General features: G+C 39.2%; 4 protein-coding genes across 4 annotated transcripts; 3 read left to right on the top strand and 1 right to left on the bottom strand.

Annotated features, from left to right (window-relative positions):
- Positions 1-13,129: 13,129 nt before the first annotated feature.
- LOC130988073 (uncharacterized) lies at positions 13,130-16,055 on the bottom strand. Its single transcript, XM_057911832.1, has 4 exons — positions 15,952-16,055; positions 15,687-15,862; positions 14,411-14,475; positions 13,130-13,442 (listed from the first exon to the last, which is right to left on the bottom strand). The coding sequence occupies exons 2-4, from the start codon at positions 15,829-15,831 to the stop codon at positions 13,389-13,391; spliced, it is 264 nt and encodes an 87-aa protein (XP_057767815.1). The 5' UTR covers positions 15,832-15,862; positions 15,952-16,055; the 3' UTR covers positions 13,130-13,388.
- A 241-nt stretch (positions 16,056-16,296) lies between these two features.
- LOC130990070 (uncharacterized) lies at positions 16,297-17,908 on the top strand. Its single transcript, XM_057914270.1, has 2 exons — positions 16,297-16,634; positions 17,306-17,908. The coding sequence occupies exons 1-2, from the start codon at positions 16,617-16,619 to the stop codon at positions 17,906-17,908; spliced, it is 621 nt and encodes a 206-aa protein (XP_057770253.1). The 5' UTR covers positions 16,297-16,616.
- Positions 17,909-17,923: 15 nt separating this feature from the next.
- Positions 17,924-19,095, top strand: LOC130988072 (uncharacterized). The gene is made up of 2 exons (XM_057911831.1): positions 17,924-18,125; positions 18,482-19,095. The coding sequence occupies exon 2, from the start codon at positions 18,530-18,532 to the stop codon at positions 18,920-18,922; it is 393 nt and encodes a 130-aa protein (XP_057767814.1). The 5' UTR covers positions 17,924-18,125; positions 18,482-18,529; the 3' UTR covers positions 18,923-19,095.
- On the top strand, positions 18,923-20,091 carry LOC130990069 (uncharacterized). Its single transcript, XM_057914269.1, has 4 exons — positions 18,923-19,042; positions 19,154-19,261; positions 19,348-19,518; positions 19,617-20,091. The coding sequence occupies exons 1-4, from the start codon at positions 18,923-18,925 to the stop codon at positions 20,031-20,033; spliced, it is 816 nt and encodes a 271-aa protein (XP_057770252.1). The 3' UTR covers positions 20,034-20,091.
- The last annotated feature ends 829 nt before the right edge of the window (positions 20,092-20,920 follow it).

Raw genomic sequence — 20,920 nt, 5'->3', positions numbered from 1 at the left:
CTTGCTATAAATGTTTAAATTTTAGTATGATATCTATATGATGTGATATGTAATCGAATTCGGGTCCTGAGCAGTTGATAGCTATCCTGCCAGGGCTAGTGTACACGTGTGACCGTGAGTCATCGAGCGGGTTGGCCGGTCAAGTGTCCGTGAGAGGTGGCCACCTCTCCGGCACTAAATTCCAGATATGATAGATTACAAGAGAACTTAGTCTGATCAGACGAACTTTAAGAATCACAAATGAGTTTAGTAAGCTTGGGCCTTTTAGCGAAAAACCCCCTTGATGTACTGTTTATGATGGCATGACAATTTACAACTTTACGAAGCATGTTATATTTCATTATAGGCTTATGTGCCCACTGAGTACCTTTGTACTCAGCCCTGCATGTATTTATAAATGTGCAGGTTGAGCAGTAGCCGATGGTGATGAAGTGACGAGCAGGATCTTCTTTTGTCTCGATGTTATATGTTTTGAAAAACTCTTGGGTACATGTCTTCATACATGTAATCAGAAACCTTATTACTTCCGCTGCGTACTCAAAGAAGTCTTATGTTATTTTGGCTAAGCCGGAGATATCCGAACTCACTAGTTCAATCGAATCATTGCAACTAAACCTTCGTTATATATATTAGATGTTTCCTTCATTATTAATGAAAAGTACGATCATTCTCTATTTATTCACTCCCCTTTTCTACTCCCGCTTCTTATCTCCCTTCCTTAGTCATGGTTTCCTGGGTTAATTATCCTTAATTAAGTCCGGTCGTGACAGAGTGGTATCAGAGCAGTTCATTTGCTCTGAACTCAAGAGTTAACTAATTTTTTCTAGTATGATTACTAGTATGGAAGAGTCAGTCGACAAAAGCTCAACACTTCATCACATCGCCATGCTCTACAAGGAAAACAAACTAGCAAAAACACAGTTACTTTTCTCTGCAGGTTGAAGTGATATGTAAGCTACAAGAAAGGGAAATCAAACGAGAAATCGACAAACAAAATACAATGTGGAGTAAAGAAAGGTGTCACACACGCGAGATAGTGACACGGGCGTAGATCTTCGTTCGGATTATTCACGCGAGGTGGAACACCGAATCGACTATTGCCTTAACCAATTAACACCGAATCGGTTTATTCATAGCAATGAGAGTGCCTTACATAGTTTGAATGTTGCGGCATAGCGGAGTTACCTCTTTTCAAAACCCTAGTTAGTACTAGTTGCGGCAAGTCATTCCATTATGTTATCCAAATGTTTACTTAAGTTTGAGCATGAGTAGAGTTCGAGGAATAAGAACGACGTTAGTAATGATTGAACGTTTTGATTATGTTTAGTGCGCTAGCACCTTGTGTATTGACTCATTAGAATGCCACCGAAACGAGGGCGTCCGAGAGGAGGGGGAAGGATTCCTCGGAATGATGAGAGAGGCCCAGAAGCAGGGCCAGAACCTGAAATAGTTCAACCACCGGTACAGCCAGAACGAAGGATTGAGGAGCTATTCTTGCGACATAACCCACCTACCTTCAATGGGACAGGAGACCCGGCAGAAGCTGAGACTTGGGTACGCGCTATTGAGCGCATTTTCAACTTCCTGCGCTGCACTGATCAAGAGCGCCTGACTTGTATGTCCTTTCAGTTGACTGGGTCAGCTGATTTCTGGTGGGAAGCAAGGATGAAAACGATGACAGCAGAGCAGTTAGAAAACTTGACTTGGGAACAATTCAAAACTGGTATATATGACAAATATATACCCAAGAGCTACCGCAAGAAGAAGGAAGCTAAATTTTACACTCTGAAGCAAGGGAAGATGTCGGTAACTCAATACGACAGGATGTTCTGCGATATGTCTAGGTATGCGCCAGAACAAGTTGACACAGATGAGAAGATGGCTGAAAAGTTTTGTGTCGGTCTGAGGCACGAGATTAGGATGGCTTTGGCAAGCCACGGAGGATTGTCCTACACTGAGTCGCTCAGCCGAGCGTTAGACATTGAGGCAGCCATGCCAGGAGAAAGACCTGCAACTGTACCTGCGCCAGCACCTCCACATGATCAAAATCATAATCAGAATTTCAAAGGAAAGAGGAGATGGGACAACAGTAACCCGAACCAAGCCGAGAAGAGGCCATGGCAGGGATAGAACTTCCAGTCACAGGGCTATGGAAGCCAGGGCGCACCGAAACAGATGGGAAATAACCAACAGAGGACCCTACCTTGCCCCAAGTGTAACAAAAATCACGAGGGAATCTGTAAGGCTGGGAGTGATAGCTGCTATAACTGCAACCAAAAAGGGCACTACGCCAATCGGTGCCCGAATAAGCAACACGGAATGGGTTCAAAGCCGAACCCACCGATTCAGGCTCCGCACCTGCGAGCGATCCAAGCTTATCCTCAACCAAACCCAGGGCAGCAACCGCAACAGTATCAGCAGCCCCAGTTCCAGCAGTTACAGCAGTATCAGCCACAACAGCAACAACCGTTTCAGCAACAGCCTCGTCGACAACAGAAACAAAAAGGAGGGCCTCATCATGCTAGAGCTTATGCTATGAGGCAGAAGCAGCCCGAGAACAACCAGGGAAACCTGGCAGGTATGGGCATACTACTCAATACCCCTGTCGTACTTCTGTTTGATACGGGCGCATCACATACTTTCATTGCAAGTGCATGTGTTAACACCTTAAGGCTAAGAACTGAAAAAGCTGATCGGGAGTTGAGTATATCATCACCAATAGGAGGAATGACGACAGTAGATCATGTGTGCTTGAACCTAGAACTGAACATAGGGTCACTCCAGATTGTAGTGAACAACTCTTATGTTATACCGATGGGAGATGTGGACATAATCCTAGGGATGGACTGGCTAGCTGAAAACTATGCCACCATCTTGTGCAATGAAAGACGGATATCCTTTCGACCCCCAGGCAGGGAACCGACACATTTCCACGGGATCGGCATGGGAAGAAGAAAAATGATCATCTCCGCACTACAAGCAACGAAATTGATGAAGAAAGGATGCCCAGCTTACCTCGTATACTTGCACGGAGAACCGGGAACCGAGAAGAGCATAGAAGATGTAGCAGTTGTACGGGACTTTTTAGACGTATTTCCAGATATTCTGCCAGGGCCACCACCGGACAGACAAATTGAGTTTACCATTGATTTGGAGCCCGGGGCAGCCCCCATTTCAAAGGCACCGTACCGGATGGCCCCTAAGAAGCTGGAGGAACTCAAGATACAACTTCAAGAACTTCTGGACCTTGGATTTATTAGGCCAAGTGTATCACCTTGGGGCGCACCCGTACTGTTCGTAAAGAAGAAGGATGGCACATTACGAATGTGCATAGACTACAGAGAACTGAATAAAGTGACACTTAAGAACAAGTATCATTTGCCAAGGATAGACGATCTATTCGACCAGCTCAAGGGAGCGAGTGTATTCTCAAAGATAGATTTGCGATCTGGTTACCACCAGTTGAAAATTCGTCCAGAAGACGTACCTAAGACGGCCTTTCGAACTAGATATGTCCACTATGAGTTTGTGGTTGTGCCATTCGGGCTAACCAACGCACCAACCGTATTTATGGACCTCATGAATCGAGTTTTCCATCCATACTTAGACAAATTTGTCTTAGTATTCATAGATGACATCTTGATATACTCGAAGAACGAGAAGGACCATAAGGAACATCTGAGAATTGTCCTAGAAACGTTGAGGACGGAGCGCCTGTATGCCAAGTTCAGCAAGTGCGAATTTTGGCTTAGCGAAGTCATGTTTTTAGGGCATATTGTGTCATCAGAAGAGATTAAAGTGGATCCTGAGAAAGTGCAAGCGGTGCGCGATTGGAGATCGCCTACTAACCCTAATGAGATAAGAAGTTTCTTGGGATTAGCAGGTTACTATCGGAGGTTCATAGAAGGATTTTCCAAAATCGCAAGACCAATGACGCAATTACTCAGAAAAGGGATAAAGTTTTCTTGGACAGAAGAGTGCGAGAAGAATTTCCAAGAACTTAAGGAGAAGTTAACTACTGCGCCAGTGTTAGCAGTCCCAACAGCCGACAAGGAATATGTGATCTACACGGACGCGTCCAAAAATGGACTCGGTTGTGTACTTATGCAAGAAGGAAAAGTGATAGCATACGCGTCACGACAGCTTAGGCCACATGAACTGAATTACCCGACTCATGATCTGGAGTTAGCTGCAGTTGTGCACGCACGGAAGATTTGGAGACACCACCTATATGGAGTTAGGTGCGAGATATTCACAGACCACAAAAGCTTGAAATACTTTTTCGAGCAAAAGGACCTCAACATGAGACAGAGGAGATGGCTCGAACTAGTGAAAGACTATGACTGCGGTATTAACTACCACCCAGGCAAGGCCAACGTAGTGGCTGATGCATTGAGTCGTAAGACTCAATCTAAATTGGGATCTCTCATCACTCGAGAGACGGAGCTCATAAGGGAATTTAGCAAAATGAGCATAGAAGTGGTTAGACCACCAGGGACGATAGCAAGCGTTGTTGCAACGATACCTAGCTTGAGAAAGATGATTGTAGAAGCACAAAGAAAGGACGAGAAAATGGAGAAGCTACGAGAAGCGGTAAGGAAAGGAGACCTCAAGAATTACCAAGAAGCATCGGATAATGCAATCTTATTGGAGGGAAGGATATGCATCCCCCACGATGATGAGCTTAAGGATAAAATCATGAGCGAGGCTCACGATACCCCTTATACTGCCCACCCCGGAAGTACTAAGATGTATCAGGACCTAAAGAAACATTTTTGGTGGGAAGGCATGAAGAGAGACATAACGTCATTCGTAGAGAGATGCCTGGCATGCCAACAGGTGAAGGCCTTACACCAGAGACCATACGGAAAACTACAACCGTTGGAAATTCCAGAATGGAAGTGGGAGCACATCGCAATGGATTTTGTGACCAGTCTACCCAAAACGAAGAGAGAAAACACTGCCATTTGGGTAATAGTGGATCGACTCACAAAGTGTGCTAATTTTATACCAATACCGATCACACACGGATCAGACAAGCTAGCTCAGTTGTATGTGCGAGAGATTGTACGCTAACACGGCGTACCCGTGTCGATTACTTCAGACCGAGACTCAAAGTTTACATCTAGATTTTGGATGAATTTGCAGAAAGAGTTAGGCACAAGACTAAATTTTAGCACCGCCTTCCACCCGCAGACAGATGGGCAATCGGAAAGGACAATTCAGACTCTCGAAGATATGTTGAGAACAGTGGTGTTAGACAGAGGTGGAAGTTGGGAATTAGTGTTGCCGCTGATCGAGTTTGCCTACAACAATAGCTACCAGGCGACCATTGACATGGCACCTTACGAGGCGTTGTATGGAAGAAAATGCAGATCACCACTTTACTGGGATGAAGTGGGCGAAAGAAAAATCTTAGGACCGGACACAGTCAGCGAGATGATTGAGATAGTCCGTCAGATAAGAGGACGAATAAAGGAGGCACATGATAGACAGAAATCTTACGCTGATACACGCCGAACCGAGTTACATTTTGAGATAGGAGACAATGTCTTCCTAAAGGTATCTCCTTCCAAGGGGATAACTAGGTTTAGTGTCAAGGGAAAGCTCAGACCTCGGTTTGTAGGACCTTATGAGATTTTGGAAAGGGTAGGCCCAATAGCCTATAGGTTGGCGTTACCGCCATGTTTTGGAAACGTTCACAACATTTTCCACGTATCACAACTCAGAAAATACGTTTTCGATCCAAAGCACGTAATCCACCAAGAAGAGATGATCCTTAGCCCAGACTTGAGCTATGAAGAAAGACCTGAAGCCATTCTAGACCGGAAAGTGCAACAACTCAGAAATAAGGCAATCACATCAGTGAAAGTCTTATGGAGACATCACGGACAAGAAGAAGCCACGTGGGAACTTGAAGACAAGATGAAGGAGAAATACCCCGAACTGTTTTAGCAGAGATATGCAAATTTCGGGACGAAATTTTTGTTAAGAGGGGTAGTATGTAGTGACCCGCTCTTTTATATATATTAAATCCAGTAATGCGTGTTTATTAGTTTTTCATCAGTGAATGAAACCGGTTATTATCCTGATATGAATTCAGCTTATGATCCTGAATTTATATTATTAAAGCAGTCAATGATATTAATTCAGAGTTATGACTGACTTAGCAAAGTCACGTTAGTTATTTAAGCGAGATGGAACTAGAATTTATTTTTTTATATTTACTCAGGTCGTGAATTATTTCCGACTCAAGAAGTTAATTAAATCTGCGGATTTAATTTAGATATCAGAACAACGAATGAATTAAATCTACGGATTTAATTTAGATTCATCTTACAACCTGTCAATTCTAGCAAGGCGGGAAATCATATGTCGAAACACGAGATTTATTTAAATAAACAGTATCAAGCAGATACGAGCACGCGATTCATGTTACAGTTACAGAATCACCGAGACATAGGAATATATATATACTTCATTTATTCACCACAATCTCATTATCATATTTTACAAACTTTCTACTCACAATCAACTCTCATTTCTATATTCCTAACTACACCATGAGCTAACAAGTAAACAAAGGGAAGAAAAGAAAAGGAAAGGAAACGTGGGCTGCCTCCCCACTGCACTCCTTCCTCCTGCTCCAGCCGCCTATTTTGCACCTTTTGGCTAGCACACTCAAGTGTGCAGTCATTCAGCCACCTTCCCTATGTCTGCCCCATCCAATCCACCCCATACTCAGCCACCCTATCTCTACACCCTCTTAGCTAGCATACTCAAGTGTGCAGCAACAACTCCCCATTCTCTTAGTCTCGACTCCAGCCAAACAACACCACATTCTCTATCACTTTGCTGCCACCAAGAGCTTTCTCCAAAGAGCATAGAAGCGTCCACTTCGTTCAGCCAAGTTCTCAAGGTAAGCCTTGCTTTAATGCCCTACCTTCTTCCATTGATCACCTGCAATTACTGAAACAACAACACCAATTTTCAGTTCCAGTTCATTCGACACGCTGTATCCGAAAAGCAAGTTAAAACATTCATTCATTTCTCTGCCACACTTTAAGGTAAGAGTAGCCTTGATTCATCATCACCTTCCACTTGCAACTTACAGTTTTAAAGGAACAAGTTCAATTTATTTCAGTTCAGCAGTTCCAGTTCTTTTAACTCAGCAACAACAGCCAACCAACCTTTATACATCAAGGTATTTACACTATCTCAGTCACCCTCTTAACATACGCATCTAGCATACCAAAGCATGATCAGTTTCTAATGATAGAAAACCATTGTAGACATAATGGACTTAGCAAAAGCTGCATTCTTTATAGTACAAACACCAACTACATCATGATTCATTCATGGTTACTTCACGCTCTAGAACTTAGCAGAATCACCAAATATACTCTCATGAGCAAATGACAGTTTATATGTAGTTTAGATGTGCATAACTGAGTTTATACAAACAACAAGAGATTACGCCTTGTAGTTAATTCGCGTTGAGAGCCGATAGAAAGAGGGTCGAGTTTTAACTTAGCTTTAGGTTGAGTGGTGGCGGACTACCGGACACCAGGATCGAGACGACACGCTAACCGGCAACTCACAGACGATGGCCCGACGGGGCAGGACCCAGCTGCTTGCCGGAGTTCGACGGACAGAGAAAGAGGATTAGGGCTCAAATCTTGGGGCGACCTCCCCTGATTTTGAGAGGCGACGACAGCGGCAATTTCGGAGGAGAGGGCGAGACGACGTCGATTCACCGGTTAATGGATGGAGAACTGGACGGCGACTGTAAATCGCCGGGTTTACAGAACGCCGCGGCGCCGAGCAGAGGGAGGCGGATCGAAATCAGAAAAGGGAAATTAGGGCACGCCCTCTCGCCCCGGACGAACTGTCAGCAGGAGAGAGGAGAGAGAGACGGGTGCGGTCGCGCCGGACCTAGGATCGGCGGTAGCCGACGCCGGTCGGAGCAGAGGCGGCGGCTGCAACCTCGACTGAAAGCGAGAAGTCGACTGATGTTTGAGAGAGAGAGCTCGACTGTTCTGAGAGAGAGAGGGAGCGAGAGCTCGACTGATTAAGAGAGAGAGATTCAGTTGGGCCTAATAAATTATTTCAATTGAGCATTTCATATTAATCATTCAAGCCTACTTCTACTTAATTAATTATTAGGCTGCCTTATGTTGAGCCTTTTAATTATTTAAACTTATAGTATTACTTGTTCCTATTTATTAAGCCCGATTGAGTTTTACGAGGTTAAGGCGAGTAAGTCGAAGTATTTATTTGTTCTTTTCTATCGACTACGAGGAGCGGGGTTTATTTAATCGGCGGATTAGAACACCCTGCAGAGAACGGATAAATTTTAGTTAATTATCCGGCTTCATAAGACGAGACTTAGCTTTTGTTTAAATCCGATAGCCTGGATTAACAATAGAATTTCCCTGATTATTATTTTAGAATAATAATTCATGCATAAAAGGATCATGCATCGTTAATTCCGTATTCTCATTATTTGAGGATTTTGCTCGAGCAGTATCTTATTTATATTCTCGTAATAAAGGTCAGGCACGAGATTAATAATCAGTCAAGGAGCTACTGTACCACAGAAAGTTTCTATCAGGTGGGTTTACTTTCATATATATCAAAATGAGTTTAATGTTGCATTTGAACAGTTATTTCGTTACAAATATTTGAACTGTAAATTAATTCAATTATTGTCTTGCTATAAATGTTTAAATTTTAGTATGATATCTATCTGATGTGATATGTAATCGAATTCGGGTCCTGAGCAGTTGATAGCTATCCTGCCAGGGCTAGTGTACACGTGTGACCGTGAGTCATCGAGCGGGTTGGCCGGTCAAGTGTCCGTGAGAGGTGGCCACCTCTCCGGCACTAAATTCCAGATATGATAGATTACAAGAGAACTTAGTCTGATCAGACGAACTTTAAGAATCACAAATGAATTTAGTAAGCTTGGGCCTTTTAGCGAAAAACCCCCTTGCTGTACTGTTTATGATGGCATGACAATTTACAACTTTACGAAGCATGTTATATTTCATTATAGGCTTATGTGCCCACTGAGTACCTTTGTACTCAGCCCTGCATGTATTTATAAATGTGCAGGTTGAGCAGTAGCCGATGGTGATGAAGTGACGAGCAGGATCTTCTTTTGTCTCGATGTTATATGTTTTGAAAAACTCTTGGGTACATGTCTTCATACATGTAATCAGAAACCTTATTACTTCCGCTGCGTACTCAAAGAAGTCTTATGTTATTTTGGCTAAGTCGGAGATATCCGAACTCACTAGTTCAATCGAATCATTGCAACTAAACCTTCGTTATATATATTAGATGTTTCCTTCATTATTAATGAAAAGTACGATCCTTCTCTATTTATTCACTCCCCTTTTCTACTCCCGCTTCTTATCTCCCTTCCTTAGTCATGGTTTCCTGGGTTAATTATCCTTAATTAAGTCCGGTCGTGACAAGTTCGCAACCAAATAATAATTGATACTTTGTCTTAACTCCAAAAGATTTATATTATCAGCTCGAACATAGCAATAGGTCGCACTCCCACCATTATAAAGAATATCATTCCAATATCCTCCATAATTCACAATAATATTCTTCCACTCCGTCATCTACGAAAATAACATGACAATTACCATCAAAATTGATTATGCGAATAATTAAAATGTACTACAACATTTATGCGCATTAAAAGGTACAAAATTAAATATAGCAAAGTTTTATCTAAAATCTACTACAATCAAATAGTGCACAAATTTAACAAACATAAACTACAATGATTGCGCAAATTGGTTGAGATATTTAGATTCAAATGCTCAAATTGCCGGAGATTGGTTCTAAAAGCATTGTATTTTCTACTTGCGCATAGTTTTATACAAATGACTGCGCAAATTCGTAGACTGATTTCAAATCGATTAAATTGTGTCCAAATTATTTACAAAAATTCTAATAACATTTTTACTTGGCAAGGAACATTTATCCACATGCAAAACATGTATCCACACTATGTGAAAAATAAAAACATGTATCCTCATCGCACATAAAAAAAAACGAGCATGGTAAAATCAAATAAAAATAAATGAAACGAGCGTCATTTAAAAAACAACATTTGCTTGCTTAATAACCACTAAATTAAATTACAGTCACCTCTTCACCAAATCTCTTCACTTCGTCAAAGGTAGAAACTTCAAATTTGTTGTGTTTCGAACGTTTCGGACAAAAGTTCAGATCATTTATTATGTTTCAAAAGAACGAGGTTGTCTCCCATACCCACCACCAAACCAATATATGAAAGCATGAAATACCTCACCCGTGAGATAAGTGTACTTGTTGATGTGGACAATTCATTCACAAGATAAATAGTGTAAGCTATAGTACATCTTCACGAGTAAAGAAAATCAAAAGCAAGGTACATAGAATGCGCATTTAATAGGAAATAAGGAAATAAAATAAAGTGCGCATTTAATAGAACCTTGGATAGCTGTGGGATTCTATAAGGTTTAATAAAGTGGGGTTTAATAGAACCTTATAAAATGCGCATTCATGTAAAAAATTGTGGGGTTCTATAAGGTTTAATAAAGTGGGGTTCTATAAGGTTTAATAAAATGCGCTTAAATAAAGTGGGCATTCTATTTCCTATTTCACAAATAGAACCTTCGCTTAAGCTATTAATAGAAGGAGCCAATTCTATAAAATGAGCATTTAATTCATAGGAAATATGAAATAGAATGCGCATTTAATTCGCATTTAATATACAATATTACTCTTAATCTTATAAAATGTGCATTTAATTCATAGGAAATAGAATGCGCAAAGTAGGAAATTAAATAAAATGCGCACATAAGGACATACAATGCGCAAATTATGGAATTAAGAACATATACAATGCGCAAATTCGGGGATCCAATAAAATGCGCACATTAGGAGATAAATGCGGTAATTAACATATACAATGCGCACATTATGCGCAATTTCCGTATTTTGAAAAACCTGAAACAAAGTACAAGAAATAGAACTTATATTTAACACGGAAAACAAAAGCGGGTACACTCGATCTCAATCATTACCTGACTCCTAATGATTGCCTGCACATCTTTTGGGAACCAAACAAATATTAAAATAATGAAATGGTTATGGCTTGAATGTATCTCAAAAAGTGGGTATTTTTAAAATGTGGTTTGAGGAAGGTGGGTAGAATAGAATTCGCCCCAAATAAAAACGTTGTCGTTTTTTATTTAATTTGCAGTTATCGTTCTCAGCCCTACCTCCATTACTCTCTCTCTCTCTCTTCCTTCAACACTCACGCACACTTCTCAGATGCCTCTTTCCTCAACCAATCGCCGCCGCCCCTCAATCTCCGGCGAGGCCGGACGGCGTCGGCTCTCCTCCCTGTCGCCTCTCAAGTATCTCTCTCTCTCTCTCCACGTTCACGCTGTCCACACTTATCACTCTCTTCCTTCTCGGCTCGCTTCTCCGGGGACTACAGCAGCGGCGAACCGCCGCCACCAACTCACTCCCCGACTCAACCCCAAGCGCGAGACCCTCATATGAACAGAGTCCGCTCGACTCTCTCCCTCTCTGAATCGCACCCAACACCAGCGGCGCCGCCTGAACACCCTCTGTCCTGCAACTCTCAGATCTGGGTGAAGGCGCCGCCCCACGAAGCGCCGCCTCTTTCCTCGGCGACGGCAAAGACGCCGCCGCCTCCCTCTACTCACGACACCCCTGATTCCCATGTTTCTCTCTGATCTCCAGCGACAACAGCTCACCGCCGCCACTGGTCTTTCTCCCCCCCTCTTCCCCAAGTTCTCTCCGTACTCCGGCTAAAGACGACGAGGTCTCTCTTCCCCAAGTTATCTCAACCACCGTCCGTCGCCCTCAACTTTTCAAAGCCAACACATTCAACATCCTAACACCCACTTCCCGTAAAGGAATGTATGAAGAAGTACCTCTATTATACAAAAAAAAAGAGAATGAACCTTTGGAAGTTGAGGTGTGCGGCTGGTACAAAATCTGTTGTTCTTAGCTGCCTTGAGTTCTTGAGGCAGTAAAATTTATGACTTGTGAATTTTTCGTATAAGAGAAGAGAGACCCCGTAGTCGGAGGGCTTCTTTGCGGCAAGGTCGTTTTGGTGGAGCATCCTGTCACTCTCATGGAATCTTGGAATATGCAGTAATCGTTGTTTGGGGATGACGGGGTCTCGGAAAGGACTTCTTTGACTGTTTCTTCATAGACGGACGGCGGGGATTTTCTGCCGCCGTTGATTAGCGTGGAGTTGGGATTCTTGGGCGGCGGCGCAGCGGAGTTTGTGCCAGGCAGCGGGTGAGTGGGGTGGCGTGCTAGCTAGAGAGAGAAAAAGTTGGGCTGAAATAAACACATGGACGCCATGTGTAGCTTTGATCCAGTTGGATGACACATGGACGCCAACATGATTCCAACACAACTTTAAATAGACACGTATGTAGAATACCCAAAATACCCTTGCCGGAAATTGGCCGGAGTAACTAAATCAGATCAAATTAATAGTGTAGGAATTTTCATGATACACTTTGAATTGCGGTACACAGATCAGAATTGGACTATAGTTTAGTAATTTACATGCCATTAACCCTTACAATTAATGCACATATAATTTTTTTTATGCTCAAGCGGAAATGCTTCTAGAATATATTTTGATGGTGGTTTACCAATTTCTAGCATTTACTTAAAAGTTCGTTAGTTTACGATGTCAACTTATTCAAATGTTGGTTATCTCATGTTGTGCTTTACGATGTCAAAAATTTTCACTAAACTACACTTCTAGCCCTCTCCTAGTATATAATACAAAGAAATCAACTAAGATAAATTTATTTATTACCAATTAGTGTTTCTATTTATGCACTTTTGAATAAAAATATTACTCCCTCAGTTCTCATAAAATGTATCCAATTACATTTTCGTCCGTTCATATAAAATATATCCAATCTATTTTTTACTTCTACTCACAATAAAGTGAAACCTTATTCTACTGACAACAAATTCAACTACTTTATAAGGACGGGATGCTTTTTATGAGGACGAAGGGTCTGGTAGTTTTAAACCTTCGTCCTCAAGTTTTTCCCAACAATTGTATTCCTAAACAAAATCCTTTGCAATTAAAACAAAATGGGCCACAATAAATCTAAACTATACCAAACTCAAACTTTCACTAGTCTATAATCCATGAAAAGTAATATCTGAAAGTGAAAATATCACCATTTAGTCCATTTCAGTTTAAATCATAAAGGTGTACTTTCGGAGGGAAAATGAAATATTTTTTTTTCAGTTATTAGTTTAAACATATCAGACTGAGCAGCAGCATCGCAAGGAGACTAAGCCGAGCACGTTCATTTAGATGACTCGAAAGCCTGTATTCCACACTGTGATACGTACGGCTTTAGCTGAAAACAAGAGAAAAACAAGAACATGAACAATCAAAAAACAGTACAGTCTAAATCCACCACGTATTTATATGGACTGAACAATATTGAGCTTGATTGATCGTTTGATCCTTCAAATACTCGATCATCTGTATTGTCAATCTAATCTATCAACCAAAGTAAATGTCCGTCACAATGCTACTATTTTCCAATGAAGCACATATCATTAATGTGCACAAACATGTTACATGATATCTTTTGTTAGCAAACACAAGAATATTTTTCTATATCACTCCTTAAATTTGAAGTAGACAACCTTATTGTTTGATGGCTATTTTCTCTAATTGTTCATAGACAGTCGTCAGTCCCCTAGCCTAATCTACCTAAAAATCAGGAAACAAAATTCTATATCAGCTAATTTACATATGGAATGCATCAAATTTTGGCCCCATCATTTGTGGGTAGCTCATTATATTACAACTTACCAATACACTCACCCCAAACTAGACTAATAATCTATTGGCATATTGCATTCATAATACTTAAACTTTAAGGGTGTGTTTGCTTTTTATCCCTCTAAATGTAGGGATAATATAATGAGGTATAAATTTATCACTTAAAGTGGCGACCACATTTTTCATATCTTGTTTGGTTTAAAGGATAATATATTTATCCACTCCTTAATCCTTATAAGGTGGTATAAAATTATACCACCCTTTCTTAGGTATAAAATTATCCCTTTTTCCAAGGGATAAGGAGCTGCCCGAAAAATTATACAATCTGCCCGGATTTTTCATACGCAAACGAGGTATAAGGTGGTAAATGTAGCTTATCCCATCCTTATACCTCAAAGCAAACACACCCTAAGGGTTTCAAGTGCAATATATTAAAGTCTAGTACTTTCACCAGATATAGAGTAGCAGCATGCATGGTCGGTCGCAATTTTTATATTTTGGATAAACCTTTAGGAAATAAATCAATTTCTTTACCTTGAATCCCGTCAAATCTGGCACCACGTAGTTTGGTATCTTTTCAGGAACCACAACATAACCACCTGCATACAAATATCAAGCCAGATTTTTAGCTCAGATAGGCTCTTGTAACTTTAACTCGACAAATCAGAACCCAGAGCATCTAGCATTTATACTTTTGAGGATGAGGATATAAGGCAACCTGGCTTAGAATACAAGTTCATACATGTCGAAGTAACTGTTGCTTTTAAGTTGAAATATTCCTTTCACATAGTTAGATGTAGATTAGAAACAATCCTGAGATACAAATACTGTTAGATTCTTATATCTCCAGAACACTCTTAATTCATGACCTATCAACCATTCCCAAGTTTTCACTATGTTTGCAATAAAAATAACCAGCATTTTTAGTCCTACCAGTTAGCCTAATATAACACAAAATCTAGTCATCCAATATAATCAAAGTAAGCACATCCCGATCCCATAAGCATAAAATATGCTCTAATGGAAACTTTATTGTCTAATAATACATCATATAAAAAGATGTAAACTCAACACTTTCTTGGTGAAGCACATACATCTGGTTACACGTTCAAAGAGCTTGAAAATTTTATAGAGGCCACTTTTAAGTTTGGAGGAATCAGGGAATCAAATTTTCAAATATATATGTTGAGTTTAGCTTTGCATCTCACCTTCACTTATAAAGGTAACATTTGTTAATCAATTTAAACAAATACTAACATATAGAAAAAGACCGCACTGAGCTTGCCTCCTGAGATTTTAAACAAGAAAAATTGTGCACATTATTTGAAATTAGTGCAGAAGTTACTCCGCAAACCTTTTCAGAAACACACTAGAAATCATCTCCAAACACTCACATCACAGAGTCATAGACCAAGCCACAATGGACAATTTTCAGATCAAGCGATAAAAACTAGTCTCTTTCAACAAACATAGACAAACAAGCTATAAGCCATAATAGGTTACCATTCCCATCCAAATAAAACACAATTATAGCACCAGAACAAGGCATTTGCAGTATACCATCTTTTGCACACAATTACACACAAACACACACATATTAATATATGCAAATGCAGCCAGTGTGGCCCAGTGTATTCTCCTGGCTCTAGCAATTAGCATCACCTACCAAACAGAGTGATTAGTGCGATTCTCAATAGACATACAAAGACAGGTAGAAATTGCCTATACCAACACCCTCAAACTCAGAATTGAGCTCTACAAGATATGAAATTCTCAACGAGTAATTTTGCATAAAGTGGAAGAAGCTGACCTTTTCGAGTGTGGAAACCGGTGGGCTTGCAATTTTTGCCCTTGTAATAGCCTTTATGACTCCTCTTCGACGTCAGAATATCTAGCGACGACGCTCGCTTCTTCCTGAACGTCCTCCCAATCCCCAATATCAGCCCTAACGCCATTTGTTATTTTCAGCTTCCTTCCGTCGAATTTCTGCATCGGTAAACAAAATTTTGATTAATTGGTTACAGTTTACGCAAAATTGACTAAGAATTGCAGTGAAAATCTGAGAGAAATTTTACTTGAGCTAAAAGACGACGCCACTATTGTAAGCGGAGAAATGGCTCAGGGAATAAATGTATCATTGGTATTACCGAACCGGTTTATCGGTTAATCGGAACCGATTACCGGTATCATTGTTAGTTTTGTCTTGTTTATTTGCTTTTTTTGCGCATATATAGATTGAGTTTTTCTCAAGCATTGAATTTGAACTATGCGCATAGATTGATTTTTTCTCAAATCTACTGCGCATACATTGAATTTGCGCAAAGACCATCAAATAATAAGTAAAGTATGCACATACACTTTTTTATTTGCGCATACATTGTGAATTTGCGCATACATTGAATTTGAACTTATGTAATTTGCGCATACATTGTGAATTTGCGCATAATTTCAATTACTGCGCAACTTATGTAATTATATTCACCTTCTGGACGAAATACACTGACACATATTGATTCTCATTTGACTGCTTTATTGGGAACAGTAGTTGGTAGATAGATTTGTCATTACTATGTCTGAATTTGAATTGCCCCTAAATTGCTCATTCCATTTCGTCCGCATAGTTGTGGTGTTTTGCGCGATTTAATTTCCCTTTCATTCCCAAATCCTTGCCATTTCATTTCTTGCTTCCTTGAAACCTAGAGCAACGGACTTATTTTCATTTCAGACGACGTTGGAGATTATGGCCGCAGTTGAAGAGGTTTGTGAATTAGTTGAATGCTTATTTTGTGAATTTTTTTTTCTTTTTATAATTTTACATAGGAAAAAATGGGCAAAAGAAATTGTATATGATTTCCGCAAGTGGGTGTTGTGAATTTTTAAACAATTAAAAAATGTGAATTTTTTACTAATGGGTTGAAGATTGTGATTTTTTTACGTATTGTTTGTGATTTTGTTTTCTTTTTAGTCAATACCTTTTTAGCCATTCCCAAATCCTTGCCATTTTGCGTATTGTTTGGCTAAATTGTGGGATTTTATTATAACAAATTTGGCGAAGATTGTTTGCGCATAAATGTTAAATAATTTATTTGTTTTTAATTTTACCGCATAGTTTGATTTGTTTTGAAGATTGCGCATAGTTAATAATTGATTTATTTTGAATTTTTCTGCATTGATTGTATGCGCATAATTCGCATAGTTAATCATTTTTCCGCATTGATTGTATGCGCATAACCCTGTAATAATTTTTGCGAATTTTTCCGCATAGTTAATAATTTTTCCGCATAGTTAATAATTTTTCCGCATAGTTAATAATTTATGCGCATTGTTTGTTTCCGCATAATAGTATTGTCTGCGCATTATTTTGAATTCTGTTTTGGAAATGTTTTCGAAGTTATTTTTGTTATTGAAATATTTTTTTGCTTGTAACAGGGGGCTCTATTGAGACCAAGCACTATTAATGTAACTTCGGACGTTGGCACTTATTATAAAATCAAGTATTTAGACAAAGTGAAGAAAAATTTAAAGGATAAAGGTGGTGAACAATTGTTAAATAGATTTTTACGGGGTTGTTTTGGACATTTATTGGATTGGAATCCTGGTCCGAAATGTGCAATGGCCGTTCATCAAGTAGTCTCTCGCCAAATAAAGTCAAGCCGTGATGGTCTTTTCTTTTTATTGAATAATACGAGAGTTCATTTTTCGAAGAGGGGTTATGCTTTAGTGACTGGTCTTAATTTTGGTGATTTTAATGTAGATATGTCGCGTAATCATGATTTGAGTGGAGTGGAAGTGTTTAATAAATTTAATTGTGGTGAGTCTCATGTGAAACTATCAACCCTCATTGATCTTTTTGAGAATTTTGAAATTGATGATGAGGATGGTAGTTTATACTTGAGGATTGCCTACATTATAGTCCTATATGGCATGCTTGTAGGTTATGAGACTGATAAAACAATTGAGCATTGGGTTTGGGCATTGGTAGATGATCTTGATGCATTTAACCAATTTCTGTGGGGGGGCGTATACGTATAATTTGTTGTGTTACTATACGACAAATTGCAAGTCTAAAAAACAGTATAAATTGTATGGACCTGTTTGGGCGTTGCATGTGTGGTCGCTTGAGATTGTGCCCAATTTAGGTAATGTGGTCGGTAATTGTGTTGCTGAGTTTGCGCACCCTAGATGTTTGAAGTGGAAGTTTCGTAGTAGACCGACTACGAAGGATTTACGGCCCTTCTTCGAGAAAGAGGTACTTAGATGTTTTCTTTATTAATTTATGTAATCATTTGTTGTGCGATTAAATATTTGTAGATAGAATTTTATTACACTAATTTTTCTTATAAATACATTTATTTTGTTTAGTTGACAGAAAAGGCCATTATAATGTTTGCAATATGTGAGGCATTTAAATTCTTGAAATTTCATGTTTGAAATGCGAATTCCTCGTTTAGAAATTAAAATAAGAAATTCGAAATTACTCAAGAAATTGAATTAGAGATTTATTTTAATGTCATGATGTATTACCAAGTCCATTTACAAATTAAATTAGGAGTTATTTTTAATTTTTAAACAGAAATGATTCTTTATATTTTCATTTTTATGTAGGAGCAAGAGATATTGGAGTTGGTCGCAGACGAATTTGAAGTCAGCACTATGTACTACTTATCTACCATTGGTGTGTATATGGGGGCACAGCATGATGAAGCTCGTGTGTATATGGGGGCACAACATGATGAAGCTCCTAATCAGGATTTCCCACATGGGCCTTCACACGACATTCATGTTGAAGAGCAAGAACAAGAGGAAGGAGGAGCTCTGCATGATATACCTATTTCTGCGCATGATTTGGCTGCGACAGTGATGGACACACGGGCGCGGAGTTCATCTTCCCATGAAGAGGGTCGTCGTAGACGAGCTAGGGAAAAGCGTGTTCGGCCACCTACTACATCTTCATCATCTAGTAGCGGCGATCATGCTAACCGGCGTGTAGACCGTGAATTTATGGAGACAGTTGTGAGGAGGATGGATGAGGCACACGAGGAGTGAATGAAAAGGCACATCGATGCTTTACATGAACGGGTCAAGGGGACATTGAAGGGGTTTTTCGAGGAGTTGAAGGGTTTTTTTAGTTGTAAGAGTGTCCGAGCTACGGTTGTTCGTTCTCCTGTTCATCGACCTACACCGGCACCCGATGCAAGACAGAGTGATGATATACCCGACAAGGGCACCGAGGAAGGCGATTTTCCTCGTGTTGATAATGTTACACCATCGCCATAGGTTCTTGATTTGTTCATATTGAGCTGTCAATCGAAGCTGATACGTCGGGTTTCAATTCTTCCATTTGTTACATTTGAGAACACGGTGGTAGCCTCTTTTGATCTATATGTAAGTTCTTTTGTGCAACTTCAATATTGTGCACATGTAGTTTTCATTTGCATATGTCATGAAATTTATTTTGTTTTTTTGAACAGCGAGTTTGTGATCAATATTGGAGTTGCTGCTTCTTTAGTACAAAGTTGAACCATACTATTCCTGGATCATATGACTCCTTTCATGATTGGAATGTCCCTAAATCCGTCTTATCCATGGTTAAAGGAGAGAGCGGGTCGTCAATGGCACAAAATTGGTTTAGTGCCACACAGGTCTTATATCTCTAATATTAGAATAGTTGTAGATTATAATTATCTAGGTAGACATATTTGAAGGTCTAATATTGTTCTATTATAAATTATCTATGTAGGTTGTTGTTCCATGTTGGATTAAAGGACATTACGTGGTTGTTAGAATATACCTCGGACGTTTGGAGGCCAAGCTACACGATCCACTATATTATGGTTTGGATGAAGCCGCGAAAGCAAAGCATGGAGCCGAGATCCAACCATTGTTGAGTTTATTCGGGAAGATTTTGGAAGATGCCGGCTATTGGACGTCGAATGTGTGTGGATGGGAAAGGAAGATGCATCCATTGACACTCTATATCCCTGCACCGGACGAGCAATTTAGTCAGAAGGATTATAGTTCATGTGGTCCTTTTGCTTGCATGGTGATGGAGCGCATAATCTCTGGTGCTCCTAATATTACTTGGGGCAACACACGAGTGAAAAAATACAGGGAGATTATTGCTGCTAGTGCTTTTAGTATGTGCGGAGTTGAATAGATGTTGTATGTGAGATTTTGTTTGGATTATGACGAACTTGTCAACTAAATTTGTTGTGATGTGCATGGACAGTTTTAAATGAGCTTTACAAATGGTTTGATTCCAATTTATTAGTAATTTATGAGCAGTATTGTGCATTGCCTACTATATGCGCAAATTTGCGCATAGCTGCATTTAGGCGCATAGTGTCAAATTTTGCAAAACCATAGTATTGATGCTATGCGCATGGCCTATTTCTAATTTCTATATCTAGAAATCACTAAAAATCTAAAAAACATTATATAAATTGTATATATTTAATAACTATTAAATATCTAAAAAATACATATATTTGTAATTTCAAATAAATATTACAATTTTCTACTTTAAATCAATTTCATTAAATTTCAATGCGAAAATTCTTTACAAGTCTTTATTTTATTAAATCAATTTCAACAAAAAAGCATTGCTCAATGCGCAGAGATTTTTAAACTAAATGAGCAATAATTTTTTATAATTATATATTTATAAAAATATATAAATGAGCACAAAAAAATATATTTATAAAAACGAGCAAAAGAAATAAATCATTATATAATTACAGACTAAATATCTAAATAATAAATGTTCTAGTAATTTCATAATTTTCCATTAAAATGAATGCTCAATGCGCAAATGCGCATAGTGTCATATAGGCGCATAGTTTCAAATTTGCGCATAGTTGTATAAATATTCCAACAAACAAGCATTGCTCAATGCGCAGAGATTTTTAAACTAAATGAGCAATAATTTTTTATAATTATATATTTATAAAAATATATAAATGAGCACAAAAAAATATATTTATAAAAATGAGCAAAAGAAATAAATCATTATATAATTATAGACTAAATATCTAAATAATAAAT

This window comes from Salvia miltiorrhiza, chromosome 6 (genome assembly GCF_028751815.1).
Source record: "Salvia miltiorrhiza cultivar Shanhuang (shh) chromosome 6, IMPLAD_Smil_shh, whole genome shotgun sequence".
Taxonomy (NCBI): Eukaryota; Viridiplantae; Streptophyta; class Magnoliopsida; order Lamiales; family Lamiaceae; genus Salvia; species Salvia miltiorrhiza.
This window is presented reverse-complemented; position numbering and strand designations above follow the sequence as displayed.

Bases quoted from the DNA above. Each gene is read 5' to 3' on its own strand.
- LOC130990069 (XM_057914269.1), top strand. From the start codon at position 18,923: ATGAAAAGGCACATCGATGCTTTACATGAACGGGTCAAGGGGACATTG. The intron at 19,043-19,153 runs GTTCATCGACCT...CCATCGCCATAG, and splicing joins CTACGGTTGTTCGTTCTCCT to GTTCTTGATTTGTTCATATT. The intron at 19,262-19,347 runs GTAAGTTCTTTT...TTTTTTGAACAG, and splicing joins TAGCCTCTTTTGATCTATAT to CGAGTTTGTGATCAATATTG.
- LOC130988073 (XM_057911832.1), bottom strand. From the start codon at position 15,831: ATGGCGTTAGGGCTGATATTGGGGATTGGGAGGACGTTCAGGAAGAAG. The intron at 14,476-15,686 runs GTCAGCTTCTTC...ATTTGTATGCAG, and splicing joins CGGTTTCCACACTCGAAAAG to GTGGTTATGTTGTGGTTCCT. The intron at 13,443-14,410 runs GTAAAGAAATTG...TCTTGTTTTCAG, and splicing joins CAGATTTGACGGGATTCAAG to CTAAAGCCGTACGTATCACA.
- LOC130988072 (XM_057911831.1), top strand. From the start codon at position 18,530: ATGTACTACTTATCTACCATTGGTGTGTATATGGGGGCACAGCATGAT.